This window comes from Triturus cristatus, chromosome 9 (assembly GCF_964204655.1).
Source record: "Triturus cristatus chromosome 9, aTriCri1.1, whole genome shotgun sequence".
NCBI classification, from domain to species: domain Eukaryota; kingdom Metazoa; phylum Chordata; class Amphibia; order Caudata; family Salamandridae; genus Triturus; species Triturus cristatus.
Window position 1 is genome coordinate 620,077,998 of NC_140592.1, and position 20,307 is coordinate 620,098,304.

General features: G+C 43.7%; 1 protein-coding gene across 1 annotated transcript in view; it reads left to right on the forward strand.

Moving 5' to 3' along the window:
* Positions 1–19,534, forward strand: part of TMEM160 (transmembrane protein 160) — a 74,728-nt gene extending 55,194 nt beyond the window's left edge. Inside the window, exons 2-3 of the mRNA XM_085625661.1 lie at positions 48–140; positions 17,775–19,534. Of these exons, the coding sequence (XP_085481787.1) occupies positions 48–140; positions 17,775–18,028 (347 nt within the window). The 3' untranslated portion in view covers positions 18,029–19,534. The remainder of the gene's footprint in view (positions 1–47; positions 141–17,774) is intronic.
* Positions 19,535–20,307: the final 773 nt, after the last annotated feature.

Below are 20,307 nucleotides of genomic sequence, written 5' to 3' on the forward strand. Positions count from 1 at the left end.
GATAGTGAAGCAACACCGTCTAACCTTATTCTGGTATTCTTACCTAGGATTCCTCTCGTGGTTTCGAAATGGTTTGCTTGCCACCGGAATTGGGGTGATTTCTTTCGTTCAAAGTGATGTGGGTCAAGAAGCAGCTTATGGCAAGTATATTTCAAAATCTGTTTAATCCAGATAGTTTGCCGAAATGAATTTTCTGTTTTTGTGACAGTAAGGCGAAACATACTACCAAGGAAATAAGATCACGGTTTAAGTACACAACTTTGATCAGCATCTACAATCACCATGCAAATTTATTATGTTCTTTTTCCTGTTTATTGTAACACCAAATATGCTGTATGTTCTCTGCCATTCTAACTTTTTGGTTTTCCCTGGCTCTTCGTTGTGAAGTATTGTAAAATCTATTCTTATATAGCAATTAGAGATTGCACATACTGCTGTATTGTTACATGTCTATATGCGTGTTTGGCAGCTAATAAGGTATTAATTTTTCCCATGTTGTCACTTCCTCCTAACCATTATGAGTAAGTACTGTGAACAAGAGACTAGTGGAGTCGAAACGCATGAATAACTGCTGTGCAGCGGTATTCTTCTTCTGGTTTTCCTGGGGGGGGGGGAAGTTTTGGGTGTGTAATATATTGTCGCTTAAAAGAACAAAGGTTACAGGGACATTCTAGTTAGGGGCTCAGATTTCACACATACAAAACCAGTAAAATTCAGCAGTTATAGTTACCTGAGCCAACTATAACTTGCGCTCCTGCAATGTACTGCTTATGGCCGCACATATTACATTGCTCATAACATGGTCAGTGTTCAAAGTCCTTCCCTTCGTTCTATCCTCCTCACCCTGGTTCTTCACAATGATCATGAGGCCCCTGGTCGAATTCCTTCGAGCAAAAGGAGTGCCCTTGATCATCAATCTGAATGAGATTATCCTTATAACACAGAGTCCTCCGATAGTTTTACTGCACAAGATTGGACGATCCAACGCCTTCAGGACCTGGGTTTCATTATCCATGCCCAGAAGTCAGTTCTTATCCCAACCCAGCGCAAAGAATTCCTGGGTTGTCTGATGCACTCAATCTTGACGCAGCTAGTCCTTCCTCCTCAGAAGGTCCTAAATATCAAGAAGGAATTGAGGCCTGCCTTGTGTACCCAGACAGTATCATTGAGATCGATAGCCCGTATCGTAGAGCTTCTGGCCTCCGCGATTCAGGCTATCTTCCGCTACACCACAGAGCCCTTCAATGGCTCAAGATACAGCACCTCCGAAAGGGCCTCAAATATTCAGACCAAGTCAGCTTGACTTCCGAGGCCATGACAGATGTCTTGGTGGTTGGATCACAGTGAAGCTTGGAATGGCAGAGCAATTTAAATCTATTCTCCAGAGATGTTTGAGTCAGACGCCAGCCAGTGGAGCTGGGATGCGAGATTCGGTCTGGTCTGCATGGGGGGCTGCTGGTCGGAGGCGAAACCCAACCTACGCATCAATTTGTAATAAGGAGTCTCTCCCTGGGGAAGACTGACTGTAGCATCCTTCTGCGGATGGACAACGTACCTGCAGTTTGGTATGTCAACAAATTGGTCAAACCAAATCCTGGAGATAGCCAAGGACCTTTGACACTTTTGTCTCCAACGTCGGATTTCAACGGTGGCCGAGAACCTTGCGGGACAACCTAGTGCCATTACGGGTTGCCATTCCTGTCACCTGCAGGATTACAGCGCTTAGCAGCTTCACCTGAAGATCTTCAACACGGTCCATTGGGGTCCCTGCACATTGGATCTGTTCGCCTCTTCCCTCAACTGTCCGATGCCAACATTCTTCAGTTGACAGCCAGATCAGGAAGCCCAAGTGCCTGATCCGTTCCTCCAGGACTGGTCCTGATTCCTGAGCTACGCATTCCCTCCGTTTATGATAATTCTCAGTGGTCTTTCCAAGGTGAGGAGACCAAGAGCTGAGATAATTCTAGTGACTCCCTTTTGGAAAGCGCAAGCATGGTTTCCTGTTCTCCTGGAGCTAACCTGTGTTTGTCCATTACTTACTCCATACCGGCGAAGCCTATTGCTAGACCCATGGGACTGCCTCGTCCTCTAATACTCTCTGGACACCTATCACTGTTGGCATTGAGGGTTTCCAGGAGATATGAAGTTTTCCAGGAATTTCGCAGAACACTGTGTCCTGCATCAGACAGGCACGGCTCGCTAGGGCATATAAACGGTACACCTCAGCCTGGAGGGCCTGGTGTGGTTGGTGCAGATTCCATTGGGGCGGATGGATGTCTTATTGTAAAATTCCTGTCTTCCTCAGCATCTGCAGGTCTGGCATATGGTCTGGCGTACAGGTCAGTTAACAGCTTTAGGTCAGGGATTAGTGCAGGATATCTTCCAGCGGATAGTCAAACTGTAGGGTAACATCCATTTGTTTGTAAGCTCATGAGCGGTATTCGAATGTCCAATTCCCCCCTCCACCCAGATTTTGAATTTTGTGGGACGTTGGTATTGCCCTTAAATTCTTAGCGAATTGGCCAGATAAAAAATTCTGAAAACAATTGTCAGTAAAATTGACAATGCTTTTATGTTTAGTATCATGCAAGAGAGTCTCAATGTGCGCGCCTTAGCTCTCCCAGTTAGAGTATTCTCCCCAGAAGGAGTTTAGTTTACTATCCCCAGGAGAACGAGGTCCAACTTCAGCTCTGTTTCAAACCCAGCATTCCCCGGTAATAGCAAACGGTGTGTGGTACAATGCTTACAAGGTAAGTACTAGTGAGTTTTGTTCTGATTTTTGGGAGGTTGGGGGTGGGGGGCAGTTGTTGATTGCTTTACAAAAACCCTTTAGACCAGTAGCTGCAGCCTCTTTAGCCAGATGGATGCGTTGGCAGCTATCGGAAGCAGGGGTCGATACCTCCATTTTCGGTTAGTACCCATTCAGCTAGAGGGCCCATGGCGTTGAAGTCCAATCAATCCAATAATCTTTTTTCGGTCCTATACTGACCATAAAAAACACAATTGTACAGAAATTCATAAAAACATCCATATAAAATTCAGTCATGAAACATCGTAGTTTGAAACCTCATAAAAAACAAAAATAGCAAATAATAGAAAACAAACATAAAAGTATCTAAAAATCCATAGATTAGTGGCATTGAAGAGCACCTTTTAGAAATCTTCCCACAGTCTTACAAACTGCGGGCTACGACAACATTGAAAGGAAATCAAAAGCCAGTCTGTATTGTTAGAACTCATGAACCTTAAGAATAGGCAAAAGATAACGCTGCTTGAAAGGATCAAAATAGCAGCAAAAAGAAATATAAAATGCTTTGATGTCTGCAGACAGTTGTCACAGGGGCATACTAGAATACTTTATGGTTTGTACTGCCCTGTAGGGAATCAAAGATCACTTCTAATTGAGCCACCCCGGAACTTGGTTTGCAGTGAATGCTCCCAAAGGTTTCGAACCAGGTAAAGTTATGGCTCAGGACCATTCTAAACTTTAATGACTAATTATTCCGTCGTTGTTGGTCTGGCTGAAACCCTAAGCTCCCTCGCATCTGAGGCCAGACTCGTATACAACGCTTTTATCTTGCCCCTCTCATCCTGACCCAGCCTATAGGGGAGAAAAAGAAATCCGGCCTACCCAGGGTGTCGGGGGTGCTCTTTATGTATCTCAAGCAAGGGATCTTTAACCCATTATCACAGTTTTAACAATCTGCGATCACCGCTTGGTGAATGGAGAGAATTTAGGGAGCCCAATTCTTAATGGAGAAAAAATTGTGAGCTGTTGGGTTGAGGCATAGGAATCTCCTGCAAAAACTATTTTCCTCCAGTTAGAGCTTTGAGCAGTCCCGATATACCCGTATGGCTGCACCATAGGTCCTAACTGGCTAGCACTCAAGTCTGTAATCCTCCAACAGAGGCAGTATAGGCTTGCTCCTCACCCTTGTTGCCAGCCCAAGTAAAACCCCTACAGATTGGTTAAAACGCAGGCAGCAATTTGCAAGACATGGAAACCAACAAATCCTAGAATCAAAGTTATGTCTAGGTATGAAAATTCACTAACCCTTTTGCCGTTATTCCCCTTGATAGATATTGGCCTCACATTGGGCCTCATGTAGGAAGCCAAATACCGGTCGGTAACGGCCGATTTTCGGTAATAATACCGTTACCGACCGGTATTTTGGCCATTGGTATGTAGGGGGAATTCGGAATTTACCGAATCGGTAAAATTACCGATTCGGTAATAATACCGAATCGGTAATGTTACCGAATCGGTAACTCTTCCGAATCGGTAATTTTACCGATTCGGTAAATTCCGAAAGCAAAATCGAGATGTAGGGGGAGTGTGTGTGTGTTTATGAGTCGGTATTTACCACCAACTTATAGTTGGTGGTAAATAATGAATGTATGTGTAAATGCATTTGTACGCGCGTAGCTGTGTGCAATGTGGCATACATACATGCCCTTAGGGCATGTATGTGTGCCACATGTGCACACATGGCCGAAACAGGGGTGCAACAGGGTGTCAATGTGACACCCTGCCACCCTTGTATGTGTTCCCCCCATTACCGAATCGGTCTTTACCGATTCGGTAATGAGGCATACCTTCCCATCAATGGGAAGGTATGCCTCATTACCGAATCGGTAAATACCGATTCGGTAATCACCGACTAGTAACGAATCGGTAAAAATTACCGACTCATTACCTACATACGAGTTACCACTTCTTAAATACCGAGTCGGTACGGCTCGGTATTTAAGAAGTGGTAACTGGTACGCTACCTACATGAGGCCCTTTGTTCTCTAAGTCTCTTATGTTAGGATCATGGCTAGAAGATATTCTCAAAGCAGCGGACTGGTCGTCTGAATCCACGTCCTTTCACCATTAACCTGTTGTGAATATTACTTCAGTGGTGGGAGCACCACTTTGAAAAAGCATAATCTGAGCCTCCGGTCCCGACAGAGAATAAAAAGAAATTCTAGCATTTGCGATAAGAATTTTCAAATCAATTAAGGACATGAAGTTAAGGATTATCCCACTCTGGTTTAAGTGAGCATTTGTGTGTATCTGTAGTAACACCATTTGGATCTAATGATTGATATTGTTATAAGTTCCCGCCCTGTTCTCTGTTACGGATTATTTTCTGTTCAGTGACCAGCGATTATGGTTGTAGTTTCTTCTTTCTTCTTAGGAAACGAACAAAAGTAAAACGCGAACCAATGGGGAGATTGTGATGTGGTCAATGATCTACTTTTGCAGTGAAGATTTTTCTGTGGATGTTTTCGCCAAACGACAAATTCTTCGACACCCTGGAGCAAGGGTGTTTGAGTTAGACTCCATTTGAGTCCTGTGGTTCTTCTAGTTGCTGGACTTGGAGTCTGAGCAAAGAAAGAGGACCTACAATGGCAGTTTGCTGTTACATAGGGAAAACGGCTCTGAGTGGTACATGTGGCTGGGTTGATAGACACTCATGGGAAGTGTAGTTTTTTTCTCTTTAACGTTCCTACTGGCTATTGTATTAAAAAAAAGTAAAGAAAGAGAAGCATAATCCTCGCCTCAGTGTCCTTAATAGAATTGAAAATTCTTATCACAAATGCTAGAAAATATTTTACTCCACCTTAAATCCCCCCCCTTATTAAAGCCCCTGAACCATCAAACTACAGAAGACAATCATTGGACTTCAGTCACTGAAATGCCTCCTGCAAATAATGAGGACACCCTTGCGACCATCAACCACTATTGATTCTCTGTACTAGAATATTCTGAGGAATCTGAGGCCATTTTGTATATGAATTGTATATGAATGACTCACAATAGGGCCAAGGGGGATAGGGACATTATGAAGAACTCGCCCTCCCAGTTCTGCACCAAATGCAATAGCAGATTCCCCTAAAGAAACCAGCATGTGTTCAGCAACCTTTGCTCATTGGTGGATCTTAAAGGTTTGACATGTTCAGCCTGCTAAGCCTTTAAAAACAAAATGACCATTCATCGCATTAGCGAAACGTTGGAGCTGCACTAAAGAATGCACTGCCGGGTCTCTCATTAGCCATCGACTGTGTTTAGCATTGAGAGAACCTATTCAGATTGAGAAATTTACAGCACAGTCTCTATTCCAGGAAGCCCAGGGAAAAGGAGTACACAATACCCATCCTCAAAGGGCTCAGACTTTGTAGATGATCCATCCCCATACAATGAAGCCCGCATCCAGGACGCAGACTGCATCTAGGATTTTAGCATCCACACCAGCTAAGGATTTTACCCCTGGGGGTTCAACTTTTTGTTTGTTGATCCTTAGCTCAAGGGCAGACGTCCGCCTCAAGAGAACCAGGCTTCGAGCCGCTGCACGAAAGCCTTAATCTGTGCCAACCACTCTTCCATCTACCCCAAAAACCTACTGATTCTGTGAAGAAGCCTTACCATCAGCCCCTCGAGCCTCACAACTGATAGACACTAGCTTGGCACCAAGATACTGCCACACCGGCCTCTGAACCGAAGTAGAATTTGAAACCAGCTTTGACACCCAATAAGCCCACACCTTTAGATGAACAGGGAGAGCAACCCGATATCTGGCAAAAGAACGTATACACTGACCCTGTCACAGTGCACAATCTGGCATGTCCCCCACATACAAGCACCAACCGGATTACACACCCAAAGAAGTGGCGGCTGGCATTTGAGGAAGCAATATCAGAGAAATTTAGATCCTCTCCTATTCCTAAAAAGCACAGGACTAAATACAGTCACCACTACTAACTGCACAGTTACCTGTGCAATATCACGAACCACTAAAATCAGCCCACACATGATTGCACCTAGAGACTGCCACAGATCTGCAGGATCTTTGAGGAGCCTCTCAACAGACTATGTGAGACGACCCTTGGAATGACTACAGTGTACATGTCAAGGAGACCCCATGTACGGAGCCCTAAAGCCTTCTCCACCAGATGACACCATTCCATGCAGTCATCTAAGGAGCTGTTAACCACCATAAAGTCAAACTGCATGTTGTGAAAGAAGATAAGAAAACTAAACTCTTGGTCCAATTATTGCCGATGTTCAAAAGCATGGCTGTTTGCTCGCTGGGTAATTTTAACCCCTTCAGTGCCCATGACGAGCTGGACTCGTCATGGGCTGCGGTGGCGCTGTGCCCATGACGAGTCCAGCTCGTCATGAACTCCGCCCGCTAATGCAAGGCGCGGCACTGGGCGGGGAAAGGGGCGGGCATGCAAGGGGTTAAAGACCCGGTTTCAAGCAAGTGTTGTCACTCCAAGAGTAGAGAGAGAAATGCAAAGCTGTACTAGACTATTTCAAGTAAAAAAGTGGTCATGTACTTTTAAATTCTCCTGTAGTACGTACAACCAGGAAAGAGGGCTTTTGCCCACAGTGCTGATGATGCCCCTCCTCCAGATAATGAAAGCTGGAGGATTGCCATTGTAAAGTAGAGAAGCCATTGGTGTCGCCATTAAGTGGCACAATGTCAACTTTTGGGTCTCTTATCCAGGTACCACAGATGGTAGTGTGCAATGTAAATAAGCTGCGTGAAATGTAGGTTGGAGTGTAATTTTTTTTAATTTTTTTTTTTATTCTTTTTTGTCCTCATGTGCTGCTTTCCACCCGTTCTATCTGTGTAACGCCCAAGGGTGTAGATTATCTTATATTTAAGGAGGACTGCTAAACAGAAAGCTGGAGAAGAGCGGATACAAGATCCTCACTCCAACTTCCTACCGCAAAATTCTCCAAAAGATAAAAAGCAACTTAATCATAGGACTGGAAGTCTCCATCAACACAATACTTCATTATTAAACCGATCCTCCCCCAACCCATCACCCATAATGATCAAAAAATAACAGCCAAAATCTGTGCTTCTTTTTCAGGGGAACTACCATATCCAGTTTACCAATGTCTCTCATAGCTCTAATCCACGTCAGATCTGTAGGGGAGTCAGGAGAAACCCAAAGTTTACAAATTTCCCTTCGGGCCAACAGTATAGCATAAAACACCAATTTTGCTCTATCGTCCAAGCCCTTGCCTTGTAGATCCATTCTACCTGTAATAATATTCTCAGGGCTTACCTCGATCTTTTGCTTGAGAATGACTGACAAACATTTACTTACAGCATCCCAAAAGATCTTGATCGCCGGGCATGTTGCAAACATGTGAATATCATCTTCGTTTGGGCTATTACATTTGGGGCATCTTACATTACCACCTTCTTTAAATTTTGCCAGCCGCTTTGGAGTCCAATATGCCCTGTGGAGAGTGAACAAGTGGTTTCTTCTTAAATTCGCAGGTTTAACCAACTTATATAGTGTCGACATAGTTACTTGTCATTGATCTTCTGTCGCGATCCTTGGCAAGCTCTCTCCCCAGAGTTCCTCCGGCAGGAGAAAAGGGCCATCTTCCATGTCAATTATAGCCCAGTACCATGTTGCCACTTCTTTTTTAAAACAGGCCATTAAGTGGCACAATGTCAACTTTTGGGTCTCTTATCCAGGTACCACAGATAGTAGTTGCAATGTAACTAAGCTGCGTGAAATGTAGGTTGGAGTGTAATTTTGTAGTAAAATTATATGGAGTTTAATTGTGTTGTGTAGAGTGTAATTATATGGTGTGCAGAGTGTAATTATGTGTTTGTTATTGGTTTGTAATTGTGTGGCATGGAGTGGAATGATTTAGTGCGGCAGTGTATGTAGTGGCATGTTATTATAAGATGTTACAATGTGTAGTGGATTTTCCGGAATGGATTTGAGGGTAAGGATGTCTATGCACCTGTGATGTTTACCAATGTTTGCAGGGATGTTGTGTGGCCACGTATATCCACTATCCAGAAGCCAGACCCACGTAATTGGTGAAATCGTGTTCTGTGAAGGTAGTGGAGCATTCGTGTAACAAGTTTTAGCTAGTCAAATGTTGGACCGCTCTTTGGATAGAAAACAAGCATTTACAATGCAACGGTCTCGGCATTGTTAAAGTTAGAGCTATTGGCATTGCTCATGACATTATTTGTGTTTGTTTTTGTTTTTAAAACATTTAAAGAAACGGCATTGTTATTTACAATGTCATTAGCTTAATCACTCTGAAATGCGAGACCTATTGCATTTGCAGCCAGCCACACACACAAAGCCACCCACACAAAGCCAGACCAATCACAATGCAGCTGTAAGGCAGTGTTCTGAATGGTCAGGTGATTCTCAGAGGCTGGGTTCTTCCTGGTTCCTGCTTGAAGGAGAGGCGGTGGCTGGCAACGGCGACCCCAGCTAAGTTTAATTTTTTTCTTTCCTAACCCCTCCCCACCATACCCACACCACCACCGTTCCATACCAGCCACCACTGATTATTGGAACTCCGCTCCTGATATGAAAGAGGCGCCTGAGAGGTGTGTTTAGTTTTCCTTCGGTGAGTAGGGCTTTCTGATACTCCATTACAATGTGCGATAATAATGGCATTAAAGAAAGCGTTTATTGGTTTGGGCCCAAATACAGACATTTATTTTCAAAATGATATTAAAACTCTAGTTGAAAAGATCGGAATTTAGAAACCATATTTGTACTTAAAAGATCTTCTGTAGGAAAATAAATTGATATTTCGAAAGCAATATTTTGTATGAAATAATTATTGTTGAAACCATTATGCAAATAAATATTGTGCAAAAATATATCTGAATCAAAACCAAAAATTTTGTAGACTATATGATACTCTCAGTTGTTTATAAGTGCAGAGGAGAAGCACTTTTCCTTTCTCCTGTACTTCCACTGTACCTCCTTTTCACATGTCCTTCCTCCCCAGGTGCTCCTGCCCATGGCCACCGCTTCACACCTCTGTCAACGTACCCTTACCTTCACTGGAGATCACCTCTGGCATCTGACCTGACCCGTCTTTGGCCTACTCCCCGCCTAGCCCTGCATCGGAGCCCCACTCGAGTCCCGATATACTATCCATTGGAAAAGTCATAGGGCTCAGTTCTGCGTCAAAAAGCCGGGGCTGGGCAAAGAAAGAGGCGATGGGTGGGATCAACTCAAGAGAAGGCAGGCCTGGTAGTAAGCTGCTCCGGCGTCCGAGGTCAGCTGCTGCTCCTAAGGCGAACTTTAGGCCCTACACTTGTGTTTTTTTTTATACGGTCTCCCCGTGTTTCATGAGTACCAATGGCAAGTAGCTGAGTGTGCCCTACCACCTGTTTACCTCGTTCGTTTCCTCTTCAGGCCCGCGGCTACGCCCGGGTCCTCTCGGTGAGCGATGCCCACGCGGGGAGAGCCATCAGTGGCAGTAAAGCCTGTGACCGCTCTGATCGCAGGGTGTCATGAGGGATGACCCTGCGCAGCCGCACACAGCCGAGGGCTCGAGCGCTCCGTCTCTTTTTGCCGCTCCAGCCGACTGTGCTGTAATTAAAAGCTCGCCCGGACAGATCGATGGCGGCCGCAGATATGGATCTCGCGCTGCGCCTCGCGGTTGCTTTTTCATTGTCGCTCCGGCCCTTCTTCTTAAAAAAATACGGTCTTATTGTTTTCCGTCCTCCCACTTTTGTGCCAGTTAGAAGTCAAGGTGTTCTCTTCAACCACTACCAATTACTGGAACCTTTCAGCACCACATCAAAATATCAAATACTAAACAGGTGTGTAATCAGTCCTCATGAATATATGCGTATTCATTACCGCGTGATTGAAAGATCAAGCACTCGAGTATTAAAAAAAAAAAAAAAATGTTGCACGGTAACACTCAAACAACCACAGCACTGATCAAAAATATCATGGAAACTCGTGTGAATATAAAATGGACGAAGCCTATTCGATTTCAGAATCTGTCACATTCTACATAGCAGGGAGCACAGACAACCAAAGCCGATCGCAGAAGATTACCCATAAAAGTTAAACAATTCATTTGGCGCACGAGTGCCAACCTGTGGACCTCATTACGCACACACCTGAGAAGCCAGCAAAAACAAATAGCCTGCAAGAGTTTGAAAACGTTCCTTTCTCGACAAGCACACCACCGCCTTTCTCCGAGGCGAAGCAGAAATGCCTCGGAGAAAGGCAGCGGCGTTTCCGGATTCAAGGGCGTGTTTTGCTTTTCTCTCCTCTTGCCATTGGCTGGAGGAGATGATGAGAAGTTGAAAAAAACACGCCCCCGAATCCGAAAAGGACGGGGCCTGTTTGGAGTGACGGACCTCTTCTCCAATGGCTGGCCAGCATTCAAGAGGCCAGCCAATGGAGAACAGGGGAGAAGAGGGGCGGGTTCAAGCCCCTCTACTCCAAGTCATTATCTCTCGCGAGCGAGACTGCCCAAGCGCAGCCTTCGCTAGCCGAGACCTAAAAAGGGGTGATTAAAGATAGTTTGGAGATAAATTAAAAAGCCATTTGGGGGTAACCATCCAAGTTGTGGGCAAAGTAACCGAACTTGACTTCCCATCCCAAAAACCTGCTGGGTAGGTAACGTAGACTTTCTCTATGTTTTGATGGGCTATTGTGATGTATAAATTCAATGAAACGCAGAGGGGGAGAGTATCTCAACGAGTTTAACATTAGCCAACATTCACTGCTAGAACAAAGCAGTTGATGCCAGGTCACGAGTCTGAATTAAAACAGACTCAGTCCTGCATCTTTTCTAAGGTCGTAAACTGAGTATCATAAATTGGGTAACTAACAAATTATTTACAGTGCTTAGAAACGGCAGAACAGCGGTGTGACCTGCTCAAAAGTAATTAAGTTATTCGTGAAGTTCCTATTGCCCCGCCCGCAGATCCACGGCAACACTGCAGCACGACGTTGTATATAAAGCGCATCAAAATGTTCTGCTGCTGGACAGGCGCATGCATTCATTGAATGCAGCTTAAGGCCAGGAGAAGTCCCAGCCTTCCACAGGGGCAGAGATGCATTGGTGATCACCCAGCCTGCCACTGAATCTGGTGCTTGTCCTGCAGTCCAGAGCACAGTACTGCCTCTGGGAACAGAAAACAAAACCCATAGGCAGAGATTAGTGGAATACAAAACCGCACAAGTGAAACAATGAAGGGGAAAAGCAATGAGACTTGGGTGCTCGCAGGCCCCCAAGTTACTGCCACTACACATGCCACCTTCCTACAGGGAGTCAGGGCTGCAGAACAACAAACTGCATCTTGGGGACCTCGCAATGAGAGCAGCAGTTCACTGCCTGCACGTCCCCTCGGAGTGGCCTCCAGAGAACGTTTGTGCTTCCCAAGAATAGCGTCCCCTCCGGAGAGCCATAAATAACGCCTTTAGCATGAAGTCACAGGGCTACCTGCTCATGTGTGCGTCGTGTACAAGTCACGTCCAGCCTCACCAAAAACTAAAGTGACTTCAAACGATATGGTGCCACACTAACCGTGCACCAAGTGGATACACACACAGTCTTGAGTTCCATCAGATGTTAAACTTGCGTACAGACACTGTACTTGGAGACACTAAGAAGTTGGTCAGTGGCTAGACTTTTTTTTATACTGGCCTACCGCGCCATTTTAGTTAAAAATAAAAAATAAAAACTCCACAGGCCCAGAAAAGAGAGGAGGAGGGAGGTGGTCAACATAGACAATGAGAGGGGGCACGGGCTAAGTAGCCACAGACAACTGACTGCACTGCACTCTGAGAGGAGACCAGAGCAGGAACACAAGCAGGAAACTAAAAAAACAAGCAGAGTGTTGCATTCTTTTTGTAGCACTTCTTCTCTCTTTCCCCGTTTCCTGCCTTCTCCTTGCCTGAACATGGAACACTGTACCTGCGTTGTACAATTTACGTTCCATGTTCCAGAGCTCTTTGAGTTCAGTTACTGTGTAGCGTTGTTCTATATAGTTGTGCTGTGCCTCATCTTCAATAAAACTTGGAGTTTGTACTCCCCGTCTGAAGACTCATCTTTATATATTTGGCGACGAGGATGGTACAAGAACCTCGGGGGACCCCTTGTGCAAAATCTTCTTTGAAAAAGGTAATGATAACTTGACTTGTGGCATTAGCTACAAACTTGACTTCCATCCACTTAGTGGTAGTCCACCATAACCAGAGCAAAACGGGCATTAGAAGGTAACTGTTTGAAAGGACCTGATATGTCAAAAGCTACTTTTTGCCACGGCTCTCAGGCCAAGAGACTGGTTTAAGGGGGGCAGATGATACTTTAAGCATTTTATCACTACTGATACACTCAGGACATTCTCTAACCACCCTATCTACCATTTTGTCGAACCCAGGCCACCAAATATTTACTCGGATGGGCCGTTTCATAGAGTACATACCCAAATGTCCTTGGTGGGCAAGTAATAAAGATCTTGTTCTGCATAGACGCAGGAGGAAGGATCTTTCCTGCTTTAAAAAGCAAACCACCAAGGTCTTCAATCTCACTAGAAACAAAAGGAGCAATTTCAGCAGAAGCAGACCTTTCCTTGGGCCATCCATTTTTTTACATATTCAATGATCCGCTGGGACACAATATCATTATTAATCTCAGTAATCCACTCAGTCTCAGACAAACACAAAAACTCCTGAGATACAAAATCCTTGACAGTGGTAACAATGTCCATTTCTTGTTCAACTAGGGGATCATCCGAACACTGCAATCTAGAAAGGAAATCAGCCGTGACATTGCTCCTGCCAGGAACATACACAATCTCATAATCTTATTCCTGTAGTCTAGATGTGAGACGGGCTATTCGTGCAGTGGAGTTCCATCCTCCCCCTGGAGATAATATACCAACTAGGGGTTTATGATCAGTTCTGAGCGTAAATCTGTTACCCCACAGATAGTTACGAAAATGTTCAATGGCCCAGATGCAAGCCAACAATTCTCTCAATCACGCAATATCTCCTCTCATTCATAGAGAGATTCCTAGAAGCAAAAGCCACACACTATTCTTCCTTCCCCGCACACTGGCTAAGCACTCCTCCAAGCCCATACAAACTGGCATCCACGGTGATAACCCCGCTCTTATTCAGGGAGAAAGACTTCAGGGTAGGAGCATTAACAATTTCCAGAAAAACGCCGTAGATTTCCTGGTTAACTCCCTAAGAGGCTCCATTTTGGTTGCAAAATTCTGTATGAATTTACTATAGTATTCACACAGGCCCGCAAAAGAAAGGAGTTTCTCTTTATTGTCAGGAGAGGGTGCATTGATGATTGCATCAACCAAAGATTTCTTTGGCACATCCCATCACCTGAGAGTGTATGACCTAGATACTCCACCGATTTACAAAAAAAATTACATTTACCAGCTTTGAGTGTCAAACCACACTTACCTAACCTAAGGCAAACATCCTTTACATGATGAAAGTGGCCTTCCTCATTTTTAGAGAAAATTAGAATATCATCGAAATTTAAACCTATTAAGAGCAACACTAGTCGTTGGTTTAAATCTGCCTTTTATGCGTAAAATGGCTTCATCATACACATTGTAATTACCTCCCGATCTGACAGGAGGAAGAGTCCAATAAACCAGCTGTCCCTCAGAACCTAAGCAGTGAAGAAAAATATTTTTTTTCCTCTCAACTGACATACGTTCTCCAGCAATAGCCTTTAAGTAGGTAATACATTCCTCTTTCCACCTTGTCCAAGGTATGGGTGGATCTCCTTTAGTTTGCAAACATTTAGAAGGTGGCTCAAATTGCATTTTGATGTGATAGTAGCCAAAATGAAGTTACATTTTAAGAAGATAAGTATATACCTGTCACATATAATGAGCACTTGAGAAAGATCACCACAGCGTTTCCAGGGATGTTTCCGGCGTTTTCAGAGAATCAACCCACACCAAGATGGCCGCCGGCGTGATGACGCACACGGAGGCAAAAGAATTAGTGCGACAATACAATATGTCAGATCGTGAAATTATCCAGGTAACCGGGTCAGTCTGCAGGGCAGGAGCAAAACAGCCAGAAGGCAGGACAAAGCTAACCATTTACCAAACAAACCAAAGGTATTTTGAAAGTCGGGCCAAGGAACCAATGAAAGGGATGGGCGTGTAATGGACGTGGTGAAAGGCCACAGAAGGAGAAACAACATGTCGAGAGACAGCGCTGCGCTGCCTAGTCTCTACCTAAAAAGGCCCTACAAATCTCCCCTGTAATGACCACCAAAGTGCCCTGCTCAATGCGGTAGGGAAAATATTTGCAGAGAGCATCTTGGAACAGCTATAGGAATAAATGTACACTTGATAATATTTTTATGCATAAGCTTTTAGTAGAAAAGTATGTTTCTATAGGTGGGCTTTATGTATATGCTGCATTCATAGACTTCTCCACAGCTTTCGACAGAGTGGATTTCCCAACATTATAGAACAAATTGACGAAATTAGGTATGCCCGAAACTCTTCTTACATTAGTTATTGCACTCCATTCTTCCATTTGGCGTCCAGTTCTATTTGGTGGGGATCAGGGCCTGTCCTCCATAATTCTAACTAAAAATGGATTAAAACAGGGTTGCTTGTAGGCTCCTCTCCTCCTTTTTTTTGTTGTTGTTGTTGTTGTTGTTGTTGTTGTTGTTTTACTTTGTTCCAGACCTTCCTAATAGTTTAGAAAACAGTATAAAGGATGCCCCCAGTATTAGAGTTCGTCGTTTTCCATGCTGATGTACACGGATTATATAGTTATCCCGGATTTATCTCCTAAGGGGTTGAACAATAGATTGGTCTCTTTACAGCAGTGTGTTACTCTTCATTTAAAAAATAAATAAATTTCTGTATCAAAACATAGGGTACTGATTTTTAAAGATAGAATTGTCAGAAAGGCCTGTCATTTTTTTTTGGGGGGGGGGGGGGCTTTGTATTCAGAGAAGCTGGAGGTAGTAAAATCATACCCCTATTTGTGAAAGTTATGACAGGCTGTATGATTGAAAAGGATTACATCAACTACTGTTCCTCCAAGGCCTACTCACATGCCAATTGGGTAAGAGCCTTATATAGCACGATGGGTCAGAGACACTATTTGCACTTCCTGTCTGTATATAAGGTGAAAGTTTCCCCAACCCTATTGTATGCCATTAAATCAATCAATTTGATGAAGTGGGATTCTATTTTTTTTAGGAAAAAATGGAAAGGCAAATTCTGCATAATTTTAATTCCTCTGTCCCAGTTCCTGCTTTTAAACTAATTTGGTTTAACAGGTTGCAGTGCAAGGATTGGCTACTGTGGTTCAGTTGGGTTTTCCACTCTCATGAAGAGCAAAGAGGATTCATTGAGGGGCTTTCTGCGTTCAGAAATATTTGGCTCCCTGGATAAGAACTTTATAGTGTGATGTTTGAACTAACACACCAGAATGCATACTGTCCTGCTTGGTTCCACTACATATTTTTTCTTTCTTCTCTATGGAGAAAACGCAATCTAAGTTGGAATCTGATGTTTTGTGGGTTTCGTGGAGGTTTCTTGGGTCACTTTGAATCCAAAATATCTGCTTACAACATCCGATGTGCACTCCCAACACTAGATGGCAGGAGTGTGCAAAGCATGTGAATCCAAAGCACTAGGATCTGCAAACCAATAAGTAATGTTTTCATTTTGTGTAACTTTGTAGTGGTAGTTTTCTAAATAAATATGATTCACGTTCAAAAGAAACATTAAACGCGCATAGTAAGCAGCACACTCTGCAACCTTCTCAGTAACTAGTTTAAATACCAAAACATCTCACCTCCACCAACTAGACCAGACCGCACATGCATAAAATGCACTTGCACCCATTTTCATATATTAGGTTAGATTGTTAGAAACAATATACGCCTTCATTTCACACATTTGGTTATGTGCTCTTTGTTCATAAATTGAGTTCACATATCTTTAACTCTACATTTGCTATAGTAACGTGCATTTTAATTAAATGACTCCACCTCTGCCTGATCTTGCATTGTGAGACTCAACATTCCATTAAAGCATATTTGCTTAAAATGTAAATGTACTTGTATAGCGCACTGCCACCCCCAACGGGGGGTCTCCTGGCGCTTTTACTCCTACCGCTGAGGAACCCTTCCTGGCCTTTCCCTGTGAAATGTCCACTCCTGGGCACCCCCATGGTGAAGCCAGGCATCCCAGCGCTGCTGGGGCCTTGTGGAGATTAAGCAAGCTATTGCCCAGAGTTGCAGCGTGGGACCCATGATTAGACTAGGCACCGAGGCGAGAATTATCAGGTCCGAGGAAATTGAATCCAAGACCCGCCGAGGCGGGGGATTGTACTCTGGTCCCAGGCCAGAACTATGCTTCAGGGTCTGCCGCTCTAACCATTGAGCCACATTTCTCCACTTAACATATGCAAATCTAGCGTAAATTGTTATATCAAACGGAAAAAAACAAGATCACTGCTTTATTTGTTATTTGTGTTTCCTTCACTGGCAGCTAAGCCCTATTAATCTTGTTTGGTTGGAGGAGTAACGAACAGGAAGATTGAGCAGAATGTGAAGTAATCCTTTTGATACGCATATTGTGTGTACTAATTCTGCATAGCGTTGCTTACCAAGCTATGTTGTGAGGTCTTTGAGCTCTTCCTTTCCTTAAACGCCTGAACGTATTCCCTGGCCCCACACTCACTTGTTCTCTAATTGTCATTAGTGTGGTTTCAATACCAGTAATTATGAAAGGTGCGGAAAAAATGGCCTCATCAGACTTAACTTTACCCATATTCCGGTGAGTTGGGTATTGGTTGAGTCAAAAATGCTTCCATATTTGATCTGGGCTTCTTGAAGCTTGGGGTTGGTTAATTAGATGTGCAGAACACGGTACTTTGGGTGCGTTGTCCTATAAGCATGCTTGAAAAGCGTTCCAAGACCCTGGTTAATGTATCTTTCTCGTGATTGTTTTCTGCAGGATTCTTCATTCTAGGTGGAGTTTGTGTCTCGTATGGAAGTGCTTCCTACCTTGCCAATCTCGTCATGCTACGCCGGACCATGATGCTTTCTGTTTCTGCAGCCATGCTGAGCGGAGCTGCAGTGTTATCGCTGGGGCTATTTTGGGTCTGTGCCATTTCTCTATACATCGGACGTTTGGAAGTGGAGATAGTGCGGGAGGACACCTGTGAAGATTGCAGAGACAAGAAAGATAGTGGAAGACCTGACAAATAGAGCTATTAATAAGACTTTGCAGCACATGAACGCTTCCTCTATTTGCTCTCTTTTTGGCTGAAGTTGTGGATTTAATGCAGTGTAAATACTCCTCACTTCTGAGAGGATTGGGGTGAGAATTGAGGTTTAATGGGAAGGTTGCTTCACTGTAAATAGCCGACACACATTTTGAATGTTGACGTTTATTTATTTGAATGTCCTGCCGAACAGCAGGTTGAATGATTAAACAATCACGTTTTGAGGAAACATAAATCTTTTTCATTGAGCATTACTTGTAATATATCATTATTTTAACCTCCTGAGAAGAAAAATTAGAATGTATCATAGGGACGTTGGTAGCACCAGATGGGTTGTTGTGGTGGGAAAAGTGCAATTAAGGAAGAGCTGTAATTTCTCCAGTCCACCTCCTCCCCCATCCCCTCCCCCCCAGTCCATATCTTTTTTAGGGAGCAGTTCTAAGGACACGTCGGTTCGGTGCCAGATGTCTTCATTTCAGAAACATTTGAGATATGAGCAAATATAAACATTATTGAAAACTATTAATATTCAGAATTTTTCTACTTCTTGCTTGTAACTTTTTACAGGTTCTTGGTAAGTGCATGGTGTTTCTTTAAGAGTCAAGTGGCTCCCATGTATTTTCAGGTCTTTATTTTGTAGCTTTAGAAAACCCTGCAGATTACCTTTTTAGTTACTTAACAGGGCTAAGTGATAGACAAACCAGTTTACTTCAGATGGGATGTTCGGTAGGTAAAAGTACAATTGGGATGGTAGGCATTGGTCCAGTGACCCTTATTCCGAATCCTTCAGCTCTGTGAAGTTCTGCTGGAAGTGAATTTGAAAACTCTGGTTTTCAGGTTTTTTCTTAATTGCTTGTATTTTGGTCCAGTTGTCAGATTTAGGTTCTGTGTGTTCCACATTATGATGTTGTATACCCTCGGGGTTCTGCCAAAGTGTTATAATCTTTTGAATGTTTATTGGTTTATTCGACCATGGTGTGTAGTTTCCGGTCTTGTGCTTAATGAGGGGCCAGTATTTGCAGTCATTCTGGTCCTTTGCTCTAGAAGGGTTGTGAGCTTTATAGAAGACTTAGTTTACAGGGAACCACTTTGGGGCTTAGGAGCCATTTCTCTCTTTCGGCCAGATCCAATGTGTAGTTTACGCTTACACATTGCTTGGCAAACGTGTGACAACCCGTACATTTCCTTCCTACTACTGCTGTCTATTTCAACTCTGCAAATGTTTAAGACAGGATTGCCAAAAAGTTCATACTGTTTCCAGAGAGGAAAAAGCTCAATCTTCAATGTTGCTGTTTATTTTAACGGAAGAGGGTATTTGTTAAACCTTCACATTCTGATTGTAAATGGATTTTGGTGTACATTTGTGGTTGGAGGTTAACCTGTTTTTGAAGTACACAACTGGCTTTTTACAAATGAAAAGAAAACTGTTCTAACTAGACTCTTTTTAAAAAAAATTTTTATATAAATTAAAATTGTTGTTCTTGGCTAATTTTTCCTGATTATTTTGTGCAGTTTTCTCCAGCAAGGCCATGATTTATACTTTGCTTTATAGATCTCGCCTGAGACCATGCATGCCTGTCTCTCGTGAGAAATGTTATCTTGCAGGGGTCTTAGAGCCCGCCCATTGCTTACCATTGGTTGGCTTCGTCACTTTCATTTCTTGCTTCTCTTTGGTCAGCATGTGCCAGATTCACTTCCTCTTGTGTGCTTGTTCTTCCCCTGGAGCATGGCCCACGGACTGCTTCCTTTTTGGCACCCAGTGTCTTTCCACTACTCGTGCACTTTCAGAGGTACTTTTTACTTAGAGCCTACTAGTCAGCGTATTCACTGTGTATTGTGAGGCATGCAGACAGCTGCATTAAATGCTCCCCCCAACACGCACTTTCACCACATCACAGATGCTGTGCTGCCTGGCTCAAACCTATAGGCAAAGCCAATCCGTCACTAAGACCAGACCTATTTAGTTATAGCAATCCATAAGAGGCCAAGTTTTCGCAGGACATCTTCACTCTCCCTTCCTGCTCTGTGTTGTTGCTTGCTCCATCTTTGCTGCCCACTTTTTTCAATATTGTCGTTGCTTCACACCCCTAATGCATTCTTGCTTGCACCCCACCTCCCCCTCCCTTCCCTGTTCTTGCTTGCCCAGCCCCCTCTCTCTTGCTTACCTTGTCCCCGCCCACCAGGAAAAACGAGCATTGCCAATAGGTCTCACCTATACCAGCCCTATTAGCTTTATCAATGTTTTTTTGGCCATGTTGTACA